Source organism: Neovison vison, chromosome 12 (assembly GCF_020171115.1).
Source record: "Neovison vison isolate M4711 chromosome 12, ASM_NN_V1, whole genome shotgun sequence".
NCBI lineage: Eukaryota > Metazoa > Chordata > Mammalia > Carnivora > Mustelidae > Neogale > Neogale vison.
The window spans coordinates 51,755,390-51,771,334 of NC_058102.1; the positions used below are offsets into that span (position 1 = coordinate 51,755,390).

General features: G+C 40.6%; 1 protein-coding gene across 1 annotated transcript in view; it reads left to right on the plus strand.

Annotated features, from left to right (window-relative positions):
* The window catches only part of WIF1 (WNT inhibitory factor 1), a 67,390-nt gene extending 55,521 nt beyond the window's left edge, over window positions 1-11,869 (plus strand). The window contains exons 7-10 of the mRNA XM_044228334.1: window positions 834-929; window positions 7,012-7,107; window positions 7,620-7,715; window positions 10,935-11,869. Coding sequence (XP_044084269.1) covers window positions 834-929; window positions 7,012-7,107; window positions 7,620-7,715; window positions 10,935-11,056 — 410 coding nt within the window. The 3' untranslated portion in view covers window positions 11,057-11,869. The remainder of the gene's footprint in view (window positions 1-833; window positions 930-7,011; window positions 7,108-7,619; window positions 7,716-10,934) is intronic.
* The last annotated feature ends 4,076 nt before the right edge of the window (window positions 11,870-15,945 follow it).

Sequence of the window (15,945 nt, forward strand, 5' to 3'; positions counted from 1 at the left end):
TCCAAGCTCTCATTTTCATCTCTTTTCTAGAAGGAGCCAACCCGTTTATTTTTAGATACTTACTCTACCCTTGTCCCCATTTTTGTCTCCCTTTATTTTAGGTGTAAGCAGTGAAATTCCAGAAGTTGACACAAAGACAGGGTTTAGGATGAATTACAAACAGTATGATTATTGCCTGGAAAATCTAGTTAATTGGACCACCACAATAATCTGTCCAAGTAGCTGCTGCACACTCCTGTTCCTGTGGGATCTGAGGAGGATTGACAGTCTGTCCTTTCCCAAACACTGGGACTCCTTCTTCCAAATGTCATAAAAGTCTATTTTTTAAAATCCCTATTACATAAGATGAATCTCTGTTCTTGTTCTGGGGAAAAAAAAAAAGTTGCTTTCTCCTTTGCCAGCTCCTAGTATTTATGGCCTTTCTCCCTTTTATCTATTCTAAAATAAGTCTTCTCCTTTTTACTCTTCTTTTAACTTCAAAAAATATTTTAGGGTGTTTATAGTGTTCCTTTCTTAAGGGCATATTTACAAGAAAATAAAAATATAACTTTATTTTATACATCTTGCCTTTTTTTTTCTCTAAAATAGAAGCTTCCAGGGGGAGAATAGTATATAATGTATGTGCTATTCTGTTATGTTGTTGGAATCTGTCAATGATCAAGCAATTGGTTACAAATTTTGCATTTGCAAAGTGGCTTACTTGACTAAGTAAATGGGCAGGAGGCAGATGTCTCAGAAATATTACCTCACTTTAAGTGAAGTTGGATTTTTTTTTTTTTTTTAAGGTTTAACCTACTCTCTAATGCAATTACCCATGTTATCCATTCTAATAGCAAACTGCTCAACCACCTGCTTTAACGGAGGGACCTGTTTCTACCCTGGAAAGTGTATTTGCCCTCCAGGACTAGAGGGAGAACAGTGTGAAATAAGTGAGTATTGACTTTCTGCATTCTCTTTGTTTCTGGGGGGTGGAGGGGAGCCTCAGTACTCCACCTAACCCCATCATTTTTTCAGTGAGGAAACTGAAGCCCAGAGACAATGAATAGCTTATCCAAGGTCTCAGGTCAGTGGTTTCTCTTTCCTAAAGGTGGGGGAGTGGGCGCCAGATGACTCCAAGCCCACACTCTGACTCAGTCATATCTGGGTTTGTATTATTCGGCGTGTTGTGTTGTTTCTTATTAGTGAGTTTGTCCTTTTCTCATTGTGCAGAGCCCCTCGCTTCAGCCTAGAAATGTAGACCAGAGTTTTGGGACAGGTGGATTTGTTTACCTACCTGCAGGCATAGAATTTCTTCCCTAAATTAGAGCCAATAACCCATCTAAGAGGAAAGGATAGAGTCAAGGAAAGGAGAGAAAGGGTGCACAACAATTAAAAAAAAAAATAGAACAAACTAACAGCACACAGTATAAAAATGAACCGCACAGATGTTAAGTAAAGGGAAAAGTGCATACTGCACAATTCTATTTTTATGAAGTTGAAGAACAGGCAAAATTAATGGATGGTAGTAGAAACCAGGTTGGTTGTTGGGGTCACAGAGGAACTTTATGGGGTACCAAAAATGCTCTATATCTTGATTGATGAAGTGTCACATGAATGTTTATTTAGGTAAAAAAAAATAGCTGAGCTGTGAACTTCAAATCAATGCAGTTAGGTCTTCATTGTGCCTTCATGATGTTTTTGTCATGCTTCCATACAAAGAAAGAAAAACTTAAGGGTGGAATGTGGTAGATAGTCATTGTTTTCAGAATCAGGATATCAAACTGCTTATCCTGGCTCTGCCTCCTATCAGCCATGTAACCCTCAGCAAATCGCTGAATCTTCCTATTAAACTCAGCAATGAGTCAACCGCATCCTAAATTGCATTATGATCCAGAAAACAGATAACACCATTCAGGAAGGAGAAAAAGAACGTGAGCATGTCAGCTAAGGGTGCCCTGTTGCTGCCTTTTTGGAAGTTCTGGAATATAGCATTTTCATTTCCAGCCTATTTTATCTGTAAAGTACTGCTGTATTTAGTACCACCATAGTTTCTGAAGTGGGTTGCAGTGGGCTCAAAATTAAGTAATATTGACAACAATTTTATCTTTCAACCTCTAATTTATTTGTACTTTAATGAATAGTAGATGAAGTAACCATTTTTGATAGAGTTCAAGTGAAATACCTCTGAATTTTCCATAGAACATGTAATTAATTGTCAGGATATGGTTTCTGTTCTTATTAATTACCCTGACCTGATAAAGATATCTCTGAACTAATTCCCCTCAATTTGCTCCCCACACTTACTCTCAGACTTCATTTATTTAGCTAAATCATATTTATGAATCTTTGTTCTTGGATTCATTTCTCTACATCTAAGTATGTCCTTGGGTTTACAACTTTCCATTGGCAGAGACAATGATTTCTATTCCTTTTTTCCCCTTACTACACTAAAAATGTAGGCCTTTGAAGGCTCCTGATTATCCCTATCACAAGTTATTCTCAAATCCCTCTAGGAAATGTCTTGTTTCTATTACAAGAACCACAGTACCAAGAGAATATGGAAATGGATCTTGAGTTGAAAAGTGCCTCTAGTATAGTAGAGACAAAAAAATTGAATTATGAATTCTTATTTTAAAATTGAGATGTAATTCACATACCAAAAAAGTCACCATTTTAAAATATGCAATTCAGTATATATTCATGAAGAACAGTACCATTTCTGTCTCATTCCAGAACATGGCATTAGACGTGTCAAAGAATGTCAGAAGACACTCTCCACCCATGAGCAGGCACTCCCTATTCCCCTTTCCCCAAAGTACTAGAAACTACTAGTCTACATTCTATCTCTTCAGATTTGCCTATTCTGAACATTTCATATAAATAGAATCGTATAACATTTTCCCTTTGTGTCTGACTTCTTTCACTTAGCATGATGTTTTTGAGATTTATCCATGCTGTGGCATGTATCATTACTTCCTTTTAATTGCTGAATAATATTCCATTGTGTGGATATACAAACCATCTTTTGTTTATCCATTCATCAGTTTACAGACATTTGGTTGTTTCCACGTGGGGTGATTGTGAATAAAGCTGCTGTGAACATTCATGTACAAGTTTTTGTGTGGATATATGTTTTCAGTTCTCTCAGGTATATTCCTAGGGGTGGAATTGCTAGGCCACATGTGAACTCCATGTTCAATTTTATGAGGAACTGCCAAACTGTTTTCCAAAGCCACTGTACTATTTTACATTCCTACCAGCAATGTATGAAGGTTCCAGTTTCTCCACATCCTTGCCAATACTTGTTATTGTCTGTTTTTTTCATGAGGTATATATTCTGATGTTACTTATATTTTCATTTCCCCTGGAATCTATTAGGACTGATACCTTCTCAAACTTCAGTTAGACTTAATTTAAGATACTCTTGCCAGTTAACAAATAACATCAAGGTTAGAAATATCTCGAAGTAGGGAGTATACATTTATCCCGTTACTTAAGGTTCATAGCTAGCTATCCCAAGGATCTTCAGTGAACTTTCAGTTAAAAAGTTTACATGGGTTATTTATGCTGTATTATACATGAAGTTTTAAAATAACATAATGGGTTCTTATTTTTACAAAAGTCCTCTGTAACGTAGTGAAAAGAAGGGGAACATGCATCCCAATGTTCATAGCAGCAGTGTCCACAATAGCCAAACTATGGGAGGATTTGAGATGCCCTTCAACAGATGACTGGATAAAGATGTGGTTCATCTATACCATGGAATATTACTTAGCCATCAGAAAGGATGAATACCCCCCATTTGCATTGACATGTATGAAACTGGAGGGCATTATGCTAAGTGAAATAAGTCAAGCAGAGAAAGACAATTAACATATGATTTCAGTCATATGGGGGACATAAGAATAGTATGGAGGACCACAGGGGAAGGGAGGGAAAAATGAAGGGGAAAAAATCAGAGAAGGAGACAAACCGTGAGAGACTCTGGAATTCAGGAAACAAACTGAGGGTTACAGAAGGGAGGAGGGTGGGGTGATGGGGTAGCCTGCTGAAGAGTATTAAGGAAGGCACCTGTTGTGATGTGCAGTGGGTGTTATACACAACTAATAAATTGTTGAACACTACATGAAAAAGTAATGATGTACTTTATGTTGGCTAACTGAATATAATAAAAAAAAAAGTAAAAAAGAAAATGAAATCTATGGGACTAAAAAAAATAGTCCTCCATATAAAATATTCTTTATAAAAAAATTTAGAATACCAAATAAAACAATTAAAAATCACCTGTAATCCTAAGACCCAGAGAGGATAGTTGTTGGCACTGTTATAAATCATTTTTGTTGGTTTTCTATGTGAAGCAGAGTCACACATTTAAGTTATCCTACAATCCAATGGGCAGAGGAAGTTTAATGTCCTTATTTTGTCAATCCCTAACTCATTGTTCTCCCCCGGCCCCCCCACTCACTGGTTATAGTAAAATGTTAACATATAAACTTAGTAAAATTTGTTTGTCTTCAGGCAATGTTTAGTCTGTTCTGGGTAAAAATGTGTAATCTTTCAAGTTGGCTTACTTTTCCACTGTCCAATGGATAAAATTTATTGCAAAATATTTTCAGGAAAAGGAAGTCGACATTAAAGACACTTAGAGGATTCTGATTTTTAAAGCAGTCATACCTTCATGAGGCTTTGGCTCGGTAAGATTTGATTTGGAATGGCCTTGGGACAGTTGCCTGTAGTCACATTTCTGCTGTGTGATAACCAAGAGAGAACGTCCTTATTCCTGGCAGTGGTGAACCCAAACCCTCTCACTTCCCTCTGATAAAGAAAACAAAAAGACCCATGGAAGCAATGAAAAGGTTCTCTCTGGTCATTCTCTGTGATATCCCTGGCTACCAAGTTCACCTCTCATTGAATATGGGGAAATTGGTGTCACCAAGTATTTCACAATAAGTACTATCTTTTCTGACATAGGGTTATTGTCCCGCATCTTGTTGACTTGATAAACCCAAGTGCATGGCAGAATACTGTGATAGGATCCAATTTGGTACATATAGTGAGGTCAGATATTTCATTGATACAAATGGAAATTCAGAGTTAGGCATTCCTTTGCTTTAGGTAAGACTTGGGATCTTGACCAAATAGTAAATGCTATTCTAGCATTGTCTTAGCAAAAAGGACACTTTTGAATTTTTAATAGTCAGTGAAAAGGTAGTATTCTATTATTAAGGTCATTTGATGCCTGTTTCTAGAACATCCCTGCATCAGAAAAACTTAAAGGTATAATGGCATTCCAGGTTTTTGAGAGACTCTAACATCTCAATATTATGTCTCTATTGTCTGCACAATGGCTAAATGTTGCTTTGCTGAATTTACACATTGGAGAAGGTCCTTTTGAATAAGTGACAAGAGAAGTAAAGTGCTTCAGCAAAATAATTTGCATATGGAATTTATGTTTATCAAACATAGCGCTTGCTCGTAAAACATAGGGTAGCTCGCTTCATTTGAAGGCTCTTTTGACCATAAAAAGAAGAGCTTAGAGAATAAAAGTGTGTTTTATGATAAAGATTTCATTTCTTCTCCTTATGTATTGAGACCTTTGTAATGAGTATTCTGCTGAAATGTAAAAAAAAGAAAAAGAACAACAATAAAAAAAAAAATCCAAATCCCTTCACTCCCAAAACCTAATGGGTATTTGCTCTCTCTGGAATGCCATCATGCTAGTCACGGGATGCAGTCAGCTCTGGGTGACCCATCCTTTTTCTTCTACTTCTTCAAATCACCCAGCCTTTTGGATGGCAAATTCTAGATTGCAGAGGGAGAATAAATAGCGTCTGGAATAAAAGACAATCATTTTATCATTTTTACATCTAAGGCCCTACTGCAGCTCTAAAATCCTGTAACCCAAGGAGCTGTGAAAACATTAGCAATTCTCACTTGGCACCTACATAAAAGAAAGAGTAATGTATTTGGAGGCCCTAAAACATTCTAGAAAAAAAAGCATTGGTGTGGTATGGGGCCTCTTTGGTGCCCTACTTTATATCTCCTCTCAGCCCGCTTTTCACTCCAGTCACTGCTGTGCAAACCTGTTTTGTGTGGCATAACCTCATGGTACCCCATCTTAGTTGCTCAACACTTCTTCTGCTTTCTACCCAGAGACTCCTATGAGTCCTACAAAATCAGTCAGCACTCACATAGGGGCATACTGGAGGTGTGAGGAAGTCATTCCATAGGGTGACCCTCAGCCAGTGGAAGACAGGTGCCAATGAACAAATGCTCCCCTCTCTCTTCTAAAGAGTGACTTGAAGGTGCAGTGTCCACGGCCTCTCAAAGAATCCCACAGGATAGAGCCTGGTTGCCTATAGTGATGACCAACCCACACACACACTTTTGTGTTGGCTTTCCTTCCTTCCATTCTTTCCTCTCCCTGCCCCCCCCCCCCATTCTGGTTTCCTAGGATCACTTTAACAAAGAAACTCTCTGCATGCAAGCCCTGCTCTCTGGAGAATCCTCGGCTAGGAAAGATACCGTTGGGCACCGGTGTAGGTCTGCTTTTAGAAAGAGTGACATTCAAAGTCAGAACTCAGAGAGAAGATCACTTGGTGGTTTATTCACATCTTAACCTGTACTGTATCTTAAATTACAAGTGTTTGCGAAACAGAATTTTGTTCTGCTTACCAAAAAAGTTATATACACATAGCATGTGGGCAACACATTTATTGTAACAGATATCCATTAGAAGGGCACGGCTTGCATGGAGCACTGGGTGTGGTGAAAAAATAATGAATACTGTTTTTCTGAAAATAAATAAATTGGGAAAAAAAAAAAAAGAAATCACAAGTGAAAATACTAACCCGTTTGTTCTAAGAATGAAACCCCAACGGTATCAAAGCCAGAACAGGTCTGAAATAAATGGGAATCGGTGCCATCTAAAAGTATTTATCCTCTCAAAGCCCTGCAATTCCCTTGAAAAACGTGAATATCTCTGAATGAAGCACTGAGTTCCTGGCTTATCTGCATCCTTCTCTGTTTCAGGCAAATGCCCACAGCCCTGTCGAAATGGAGGTAAATGCATTGGTAAAAGCAAATGTAAGTGCTCCAAAGGTTACCAAGGAGACCTCTGTTCCAAGCGTAAGTACCCAGAATCAGTAAGTACTGCAGAATCAGCTTGAGCTCGGGGATCTCCTCCTACACAACTTCTGGGCCTCCTGCATGTTGCCTGAGCATCACCATGAACCTGTCTCAAGGACATCTATGTCCCCTTTCTCTAGAACAAAGACACTGTATGAAATCCATGCATGTGAAAACACGGACACATTCACACATGAGCAACTCAGCTTTTTAACTATTTGGGGTTTTCTTAAGGAAAGTGAGCTTCCATTCCAGCAGTTTCCGAGTCCTACTGAGCATCTGTTGTGACTCAGAAGCATCAAGCTTTGTTTACCATCTCTCTCAGGCCTTTTTTCAAAAAGTCCCAAACTGACTTAGAGCTGGAGATTGGCTTAGAAAAACCAACAACAACAACAAAACAACAAAAGGGGATGAAGCCCAAACTAATACATTCTAAAGAACTGCAGGAAAGGCAACTAATTCTGTTAAACAGTGAAAGCTCAGGAAACACTTTCTATCTCCTCCGGTTCTAGCGGTCTGTGAGCCTGGCTGCGGTACCCACGGAACCTGTCATGAGCCCAGCAAGTGCCAGTGTCAGGAAGGCTGGCACGGAAGACACTGCAATAAAAGTGAGTGGGAGGCGTCTGGAGAGTGCGCCTCGAGCCCATCTTGGCTCCCGCAGCTGATAGATGCCCCGTAACTCAGCCCTGCTTCCCACGTTTGCCTCCTGTCCCCAGGGCTCGTCCCTGGCCCCCTCAACTCTCTAACCCTTTGAGCCTAAGTTTTAGAGTCTAAGGGCAATGCAGCTGTGCACATTATCACCACATCTGTAAAATAGCTCCACTTTTCTAAGTTAAATCAGTAATTCAGGTTGATTTGGTAATACAGTGTGGTAACTATGAAAGAGATAACAAGTATAAGACTCTAAACCAAATATATAGATCTATTTGGCTCTGATTTTATCTTTAAGATCTACCCATGAGCATATAAAACATGAAGAATTTTGCTCTTGAAGATTACTAAATGTTATTGGTTGTGATATGTTTCAAATAAGTTTTTTTGAGGCAGAAAAACAAAAGAAAGAAAAAAGGAAAGAAAGGAAAGGTCTAGGGAGTATGGAGTTGTGTATTTTAAAGTTTACTGACTACCAAAAATGAGCTAGCTGTAGAGATGATAAACCACTGGTCTGTTTTCGGCACAAAATGAAACTGGTTCAATTCAACCATTTCATTTTGATTGAGATCTTCTCTGTTCCAAGCAAGAATCCAGGCACTGGAGACCTGTCAGTGAGACGACAGAAAATGACCCACCTGGTGGGGCTAGCATTCCGTCTCCTAAGCTTGGGCCTACAGTCCACCTTGCCTTTGAAGGAAGGAAGGCTTCAATCATCCAATAGCCTTCAAACGCAGAAGTTCAGCTTGTGCCTATCACAGTCAGTTTCCAAAATAATGGACACAAATTGCACAGATCACCTTCACAGCAGATATTTTTCTAGAGCCACGGTTTCCAAAGGGTGGTCTGTGCAGCCCAGGGAGTATGGAAGTTATCAGCTAGGTGGATGGAAAAGACAGGTTTGACAATAGTTTTATATTTTTTGTTATTTTATTATATTTATATATAAGTTTATATATAAATATATATCTCAATCTCTAATCTCTAATTTTTACGTGTATTTTATAATGTTCACATTATATTATTATGGTGTATATCTAATACATTTATATGTAGGTATACATGCTTTTTTGTTTGTGGGTTTTAAGGCAAGTTGGTGTCTGGTCTGTGCTACACTAAGCCATTGACTTGAGTCTTGTCACGTGCTACATTGACTGGATGGTAGATTGAATTGGCTTCAGGTGGGTGTAGCTTAACCAGAAGTTCGGCTCTTCTGGAAAATAGTTCTTTCCACAGGTAGTAATGGCTAAATGTATCCCTACAGGGACACACTTGGGGGAAGCTTTTTTTGGACTAAAAGAACTGCAGAAAACTAACCATTTCAAGAGATACTTGGGGAAAGAGTAAACCAAATCTTCTATGCAACCCTTAACTCAGGATGCAAGTAACTTTTGAGACATCCTCCGGCCTAGGGATGGGCTGAGGTCACACTATACATCCCAGGCATCAGTTGCAAAGCTCCTCTAGGACCCACATTTGGGACCTGGTGACCAAGAGTGATGGCAAGAGAGTAGTTCCTGCTGATTAACCAGTCACATCACCAAAAAGAAGGCAAGTCAGGGGCCCTCAAGTAGCATTGATGAGCAATTCGGACAGGACTGCCAGCCCCCATGCACCCCCACTCCTCGACCTGCTGCTGAGGGTTTTGTCATCAATGTACCCACAGCTCACGGCATTGCCTTAAGATGATGCCCCAGCACCTGATTAAAATGCAAATGTGGTGTCCAGGAGAGGCCACCCAGCCATTTTGTACATGAACTTAGAGAATCAGGCAGAAAGAAAGAGATTTATTTTGACCACGGGGAGGTGACAAGGAAGGTTGGAGGCATGGAGTGCTGGAGAGAACAGACTCCCAGAGAGGTGACACTTTGGGAGGTCTCGGGCACCCAGACGTGTTAGTGGGGAGGAGGACATTGGAGACAGACTTCCCAGCTGAGGCTCACCCTCGCCAGCAGGGAGGTTCGGGCTTCATGGGTGGCGGGGAGAACAACAGGGTAGGGATTTACTCCAGCACATTGTTGGCTCATGTTCTGGCTGTTCCTTGAGCTACCAGCCTACATACTGACAATTCAGAGAAACACATTCGGGAACAAAGTATTCTGTTCTCAGTAGTTACTTAATGGCATGCTTGCATTTAAAAACCACAGGGAACAAATGGAATGCCAAACTCGACTTTAATGCACAGGAAGATGGAGGCAGATTTTTAAAAATGTGATTGCCCCCTTGGATCCCTTTTAGGAAATCAGGAGAAAGGAGTCAGTGCCTCAAGCACATTTAGAAGTTCGCAAGTAGGAGAAAGGGAGGTCTGAAGCTATGGAACTTAGTATTACTGTCCACTTACAACTAAGCTGGAAATGGATAGATGCCCACCATGACTGAAACTGACAAATCCCCATGGATAAGGAATCTGTTCAAATCATAACCCATCTCTAAAATGCAGGGTGGAGGGGCGCCTGGGTGGCTCAGTGGGTTGGGCCGCTGCCTTCCGCTCAGGTCATGATCTCAGGGTCCTGGGATCGAGTCCCACATTGGGCTCTCTGCTCAGCAGGGAGCCTGCTTCTCTCTCTCTCTCTCTGCCTGCCTCTCCATCTACTTGTGATTTCTCTCTGTCAAATAAATAAATAAAATCTTTAAAAAAATAAAATAAAATAAAATGCAGGGTGGAGGTCCTTAGTTCTTGCAAAATTCCCATTTTGTGTAAGTGCAGTCGCCACACTTGATTGTGCGATCACTATGAAGAGATGAAGAGTGGGGAGTGTTCCAGAGCAATATAATTGAGGCTGGATTTGCAATGCAGTGAAAATGATCAGATCCTCTGCAGGAACATCCCTGCTTTGGGGACCTCAGTGCCAGATCCTTACCAGACCTTGGGTGGAGAAAATCCTTCATTCGACCCCATCCATCCAAACTTTGCATCAAGAGTTTCTGCATAGCCAAAATCTATAGGGAGTCAGAGCTTTGATGGAAGCCAGATTTGATGGCATTCCTAAAATAGGTTCCTTTTTTAGCAGAGACCTTGAACCTGTAACATCTCTTCATTCAGGTGGCTTTTTGTGGTGGCTGTGGTCTACTCTGGGTTGAAAAGGGAAAATGGATTTCATTTGAATGGTTAGTAATGAATCTGAAGAGCCTGTTTTTGTAGTTTCTTTTCTTTTAAGCTGTGAATAATTTTACAGGGTACGGAGCCCGCCTCATGCATGCCCTGAGGCCAGCAGGCACCCGGCTGGGGCAGCACACGCCTTCACTTAAAAAGGCTGAGGAGCGGCAGGATCCACCTGAATCCAATTACATCTGGTGAACTCCGACATCTGAAACGTTTTAAGTTACACTAAGTTCATAGCCTTTGTTAACCTTTCATGTGTTGAATGTTCAAATAATGTTCATTACAGTTAAGAATTCTGGCCTGAATTTTATTAGCTTCATTATAAATCACTGAGCTGATATTTACTCTTCCTTTTAAGTTTTCTAAGAATGTCTGTAGCGGGATGGTATAGATTTCTTGTTTCAGTGCTTTGGGACAGATTAGATGTTATGTCAGTTGATCAGGTTAAAACTGTGTCTTTTCAGTTGTGTAGCTGGCGAATAATTTCCAAAATTACAATGTACTCATGGTGTCGAGGGCCTGGGGAACACTGGACATGGAACAGAAATGCATAAATCAAGGGTTTGGTTGGAGCAGTTAACTGTGTTGAAGTTACAACATTTCTAATTTTACTGTCATGGGTTTAGACATTTGTCACATTTTAAAAGTTCCTCTTGTTCTTAAACTCTCAATACACCATATTTTGACCGAATTTTGACCTTACCATGATTCCAGAGAATTCAGTATTGAAAGAAAGAGAAAGAAAGAAAGAGAGAAAGAGAGAGAACATGGTGGCAGTGGCATTTAACAATATAATATATTGTAAACAAAATAAAATAGGGAATATAACGTATGGACTTTTGGCATTGGCTTGAAGCAATATAATATATTGTAAACAAAATACAGCTCTTACATAACGAACATTTTATACTGTTTGTATAAAATAAAGGTGCTGCTTTAGTTTTCTGAGGGTTGTATGGAGTGGTCTGTGCATGTGCAATCTTATGGAAATAAAGTCGGTGTCAATGAGTTGCAGTGAGTGGAAATAAAGTTGGTTACAAAGAAAACTCTGCAGAATCATAAAAAACAGAAGAGATTCGGGGCACCTGGGTGGCTCAGTGGGTTAAAGCCTCTGCCTTCGTCTCAGGTCATGATCCCAGGGTCCTGGGATCGAGTCTCGCATCGGGCTCTCTGCTCAGCAGGGAGCCTGCTTCCTCCTCTCTCTCTGCTTGCCTCTCTGCCTACCTGTGATCTCTGTCTGTCAAATAAATAAATAAAATCTTTTAAAAAAAAACAAAAAACAGAAGAGATTCTATTCTCTGACCCAGTCGGGCTCCCCAGGCCCACCTGTCCCTCCCAGCCCTCTCCCCCAGCTACACTCTGAGCCCTGCCCGAGACCTTCCCATGTTCGTCAGCTCTCATTTAGTTGGCATTGGTTTTTAGACGTTGTCTCTTCACTAGAATGTGTTAAATATCCCTTCAGAGGGAGACTTTCTAAGACTTTCTTAAAGTGTCAGAATGTTGCAAATGACAAGAGCTAACATTTATGAAAAACCTATTGGTTCCCAAGAACATGGTAGCGTGTTAGCTTACAATCAGTTGAGGCAGGTATCATTTTGCCCTTTTACAGATAAGAAAACTGAGGTAGGAAGATACATAGCAATTTATCCAAGATCACACTCGAGTGGGACTGGTTTGAATTCATGTCACCTGATTCTGGAGAATTTGCACAAGGTGGTTCCCCCTCCTTTTTTCTCAGCAAATGCAGTAGAACACAAAACTCCACAAATCCCAAGCAGGTACTGTCCAATATATTTTAGTCCCCTCATCCTGCCAAGGAAATGTGGACTTTATGTTATAAACAATCCCAAGCCTATATGTTCTTCTTTTGCCGGGCAGTGGCCTAACGACTTGTGTGGTCCAGGAATGTGATGTGTCATGGGAAGTGATTAAGGGAAAAGCTGGACGCAGAGTGAACATGTCTTTTCATGGTGCAGGGCCATGGCAGTCTTCCTTCTCTAACTAGCCAGAGCCTGGAGTGCCAGCTTCTGTTCACACAGACTTGGAGGAGCAGGCCAAGAGCCAAGGAGCTCACCATGGGAATCCCAGTATGAAAAACAACTGATTTAAGACTTTGAAGTAAAAATCCAGATGCTTGATAATGAGGGTTTAAGACGGTGACAGAAAGTTAAGTTTGGGGATAGGATACTACTACTAATAGTTAATACTTATACAGTACTGAGTTTATTCCAAGCACTTTTTACCTCGTGGATGAGTAATAAAATGGCGGGGAAGTTAGACTGAAGGCAGTGTGACAAACCACGATAGTCTACATGGGTCATCTCCAAACCATTCTGACTCCAAACCAATCATACTTCATTAGAAATTTCTGAGCACCTACTCCTCCATGTGACTATTATTTATTTACGTATTTAACTGGTATGCTTTTAAAAAGCCAGATATGTTGAAGAGATAAAAATATAAGTAGAAGCTCTAACATTATCTCCATTTATCCAGAAGATAGTTTTATGCACACCCGGGGGTACACACCCATAGGAGAACTCAGGCTAAGAGGAGCGAGAGGAAGCTGAAAATGGCTTTAGAATCAGAGTCTGCAGTCAAGAAGGATTTCAATCGTAAGCAAGGGACTGGGTCACTGGGTGAATGCAGGGTTCTAGAGAGGAATCCAAATGGTGATGTAAGTGACAAAGGAAGAAGTAGTATGGGCAGTGGTGAGGGTTTCCAGAGATGCTGAGTTTGGTACTGAATATATTGAGCTTAATGTGCATTTGGACATCTTGGTGGAAATGTCTGATAGGCACTAGAAGTACTGTTATTAGGATGTTAGTCTGATAATTTGTTGATTATTAGTTTTACTATAAGTGAATAGTACTAATTCTATATTGAATTGCTTTTAATATAAATATACATAATGGCTTTATTTGGTGAAGTACAATACAATTTACTTGTGTTTTATTGTGTCCTTATTTTGTTTTAAAGATTTTATTGACTTATTGGAAAGAGAGAGAGAGAGAGAATGCATGAGCGAGGGTGGGAGGGCAGAGGGAGAGGGAGAAGGAGTCTCCCTCCAGAGCAGAGAGCCTGATGCGGTGGCTCCAAGCAGGGCCTGATCCCAGGACCCTGACATCATGACCTAAGCTGAATGTAGACACTTAATGACTGAGCCACCCAGGTGCCCCTTTATTGTGTCTTTAGATCCTGTATAGTTAATACCATTTGCTGCTTTTCTGTGTCTATGTTTATTTGTATAACAGGGTATAGCCTTTAGTTTATTTATTTATTGGCAAATTGATCTCCTTCCCCTGTGTGCATTATGAATCTTCATCCAAAATATGCCCTTTGGTTACTTTGTCAGGTTGTGTAGAATCACAACAAATACCAATGATATGGGATATGAAATAATTGCTGTTACTCTTCTGAAGTAGGGAGAGGAAGAAGAAGAGAAGGAAGAGAAAGAGGAGGAGGGGTGCCTGGGTGGCTCAGTTGAGCCTCCAACTCTTGATTTCAGCTCAGGTCATGATCTCAGGGTCATGAGACTGAGCCCTGCATTGGACTCTGGGCTGAGCCTGGAGCCTGCTTGGGATTTTCTCTCCCTCTCCCTCCACCCGTCCCCCACCTCCCCTGAAAGACGAGGAGAGTATTTATATAAAATACCTCTAAACAATACTTTAAAAGTTAAAAGAGTGAGGAGTTAAGGTGGTCTGAGAAGATGTATACAGTCTGGCAAGATAAAATTAGTAGGAAAACTTAAGCAAGAGAAAATAAAAGCTAAACAATAAGATGGGCCCAGGGAATGAGGTTAAGATAAAAGGCTACAGGGACTCCTGCACACTTGTAAGAGGTAGGTGGATGACGCATTTAGCTCTAAGCCCTGCTCCAGCCGCCTCCAGGAGGAAATCAGGGCTGGTTATGAGTCCCAAAACCGTAAACACAAAAACTAACTAGTTGCTCAGGATAAGTTAAACTACATAAGACACTTATATTAGGGCTGGATTAAGATAGGAAGGTCTGTAGGAAAACTGCTTTAAAGCCAATAGTCTTTAAAATATCTCTTCCATATGTGGGGCGCCTGGGTGGCTCAGTTGGTTAAGCAGCTGCCTTCAGCTCCGGTCATGATCCCAGGGTCCTGGGATCAAGCCCTGCTCAGTGGGGAACCTGCTTCTCCCTCTTCCACTCCCCTGCTTGTATTCCCTCTCTCATTGTCTCTCTCTCTCTGTCAAATATAAAAATAAAATTAAAAAAAAAAAAGGAAAATATCTTTTAAAAGAAAAACCTCTACCACATTTATTTACAAGGAGCTGCTTAAGGAGGTTTTTAAAAAAAGGTTTCCTGACAGGGTTCAGCTTCTCATCCAGTATCCCAGGCAGTTTGTCTCCGGTCCCAAAATTCCATGCCCCACCCAGCAGACAAAACTCGCCAGTTCAATCCAGCCAAGATGCTCAGAGGGAAGTTTACAGAGTGTACTGTTTACTTGATCATGCTCCTGGAAATTCTTAGCCCCTCCCCAAGTGGCTTCTCAAAGTATTCCCTGCAACCATATACAGTACCCCTCCTAAATAACAAGATTTTTTTTCCCATCTCATTCCCTGTCCAGTGACCCTTAGGATACATTTCTAGCTTGCTGGGCTTGGCATCGCCCCCAGATGAGCTAGCCCTTCCACCAACTCTAAACGAAAGTGGGGAGCAATGTCTCCTGTGGGTTCTCACAAGGAGGTCAGAGGGTCACGCATGACACATGACTCAGTCATATAGACTGAGTAGCCACAGGTAGAACTATTTCTTTCCATGCTCTTCAAGAAGGCACAAATCATCACAGTAAAGTGCACAGTAAAGTGCAGTTTCATAACAGCATTTCTACCAAAGGGAGGAAGAGAGAACACAGTGAGGTGAGCAATTTTTAAATTAGTTAAATGAGAAACATGGCCATTTCAGAAGAATTTCCTGAGGCAATAAAAAGGAAAGAAAAGGAGAGAAAACAAAGGACTATCCAAAGACAGGGGTTTCATCATCATAATTTTTAGGCAGTTTATGCAAGTGGTGCAAATATAACAGTTTAATAAGCCTATTGAATAAATGTCCTCCAG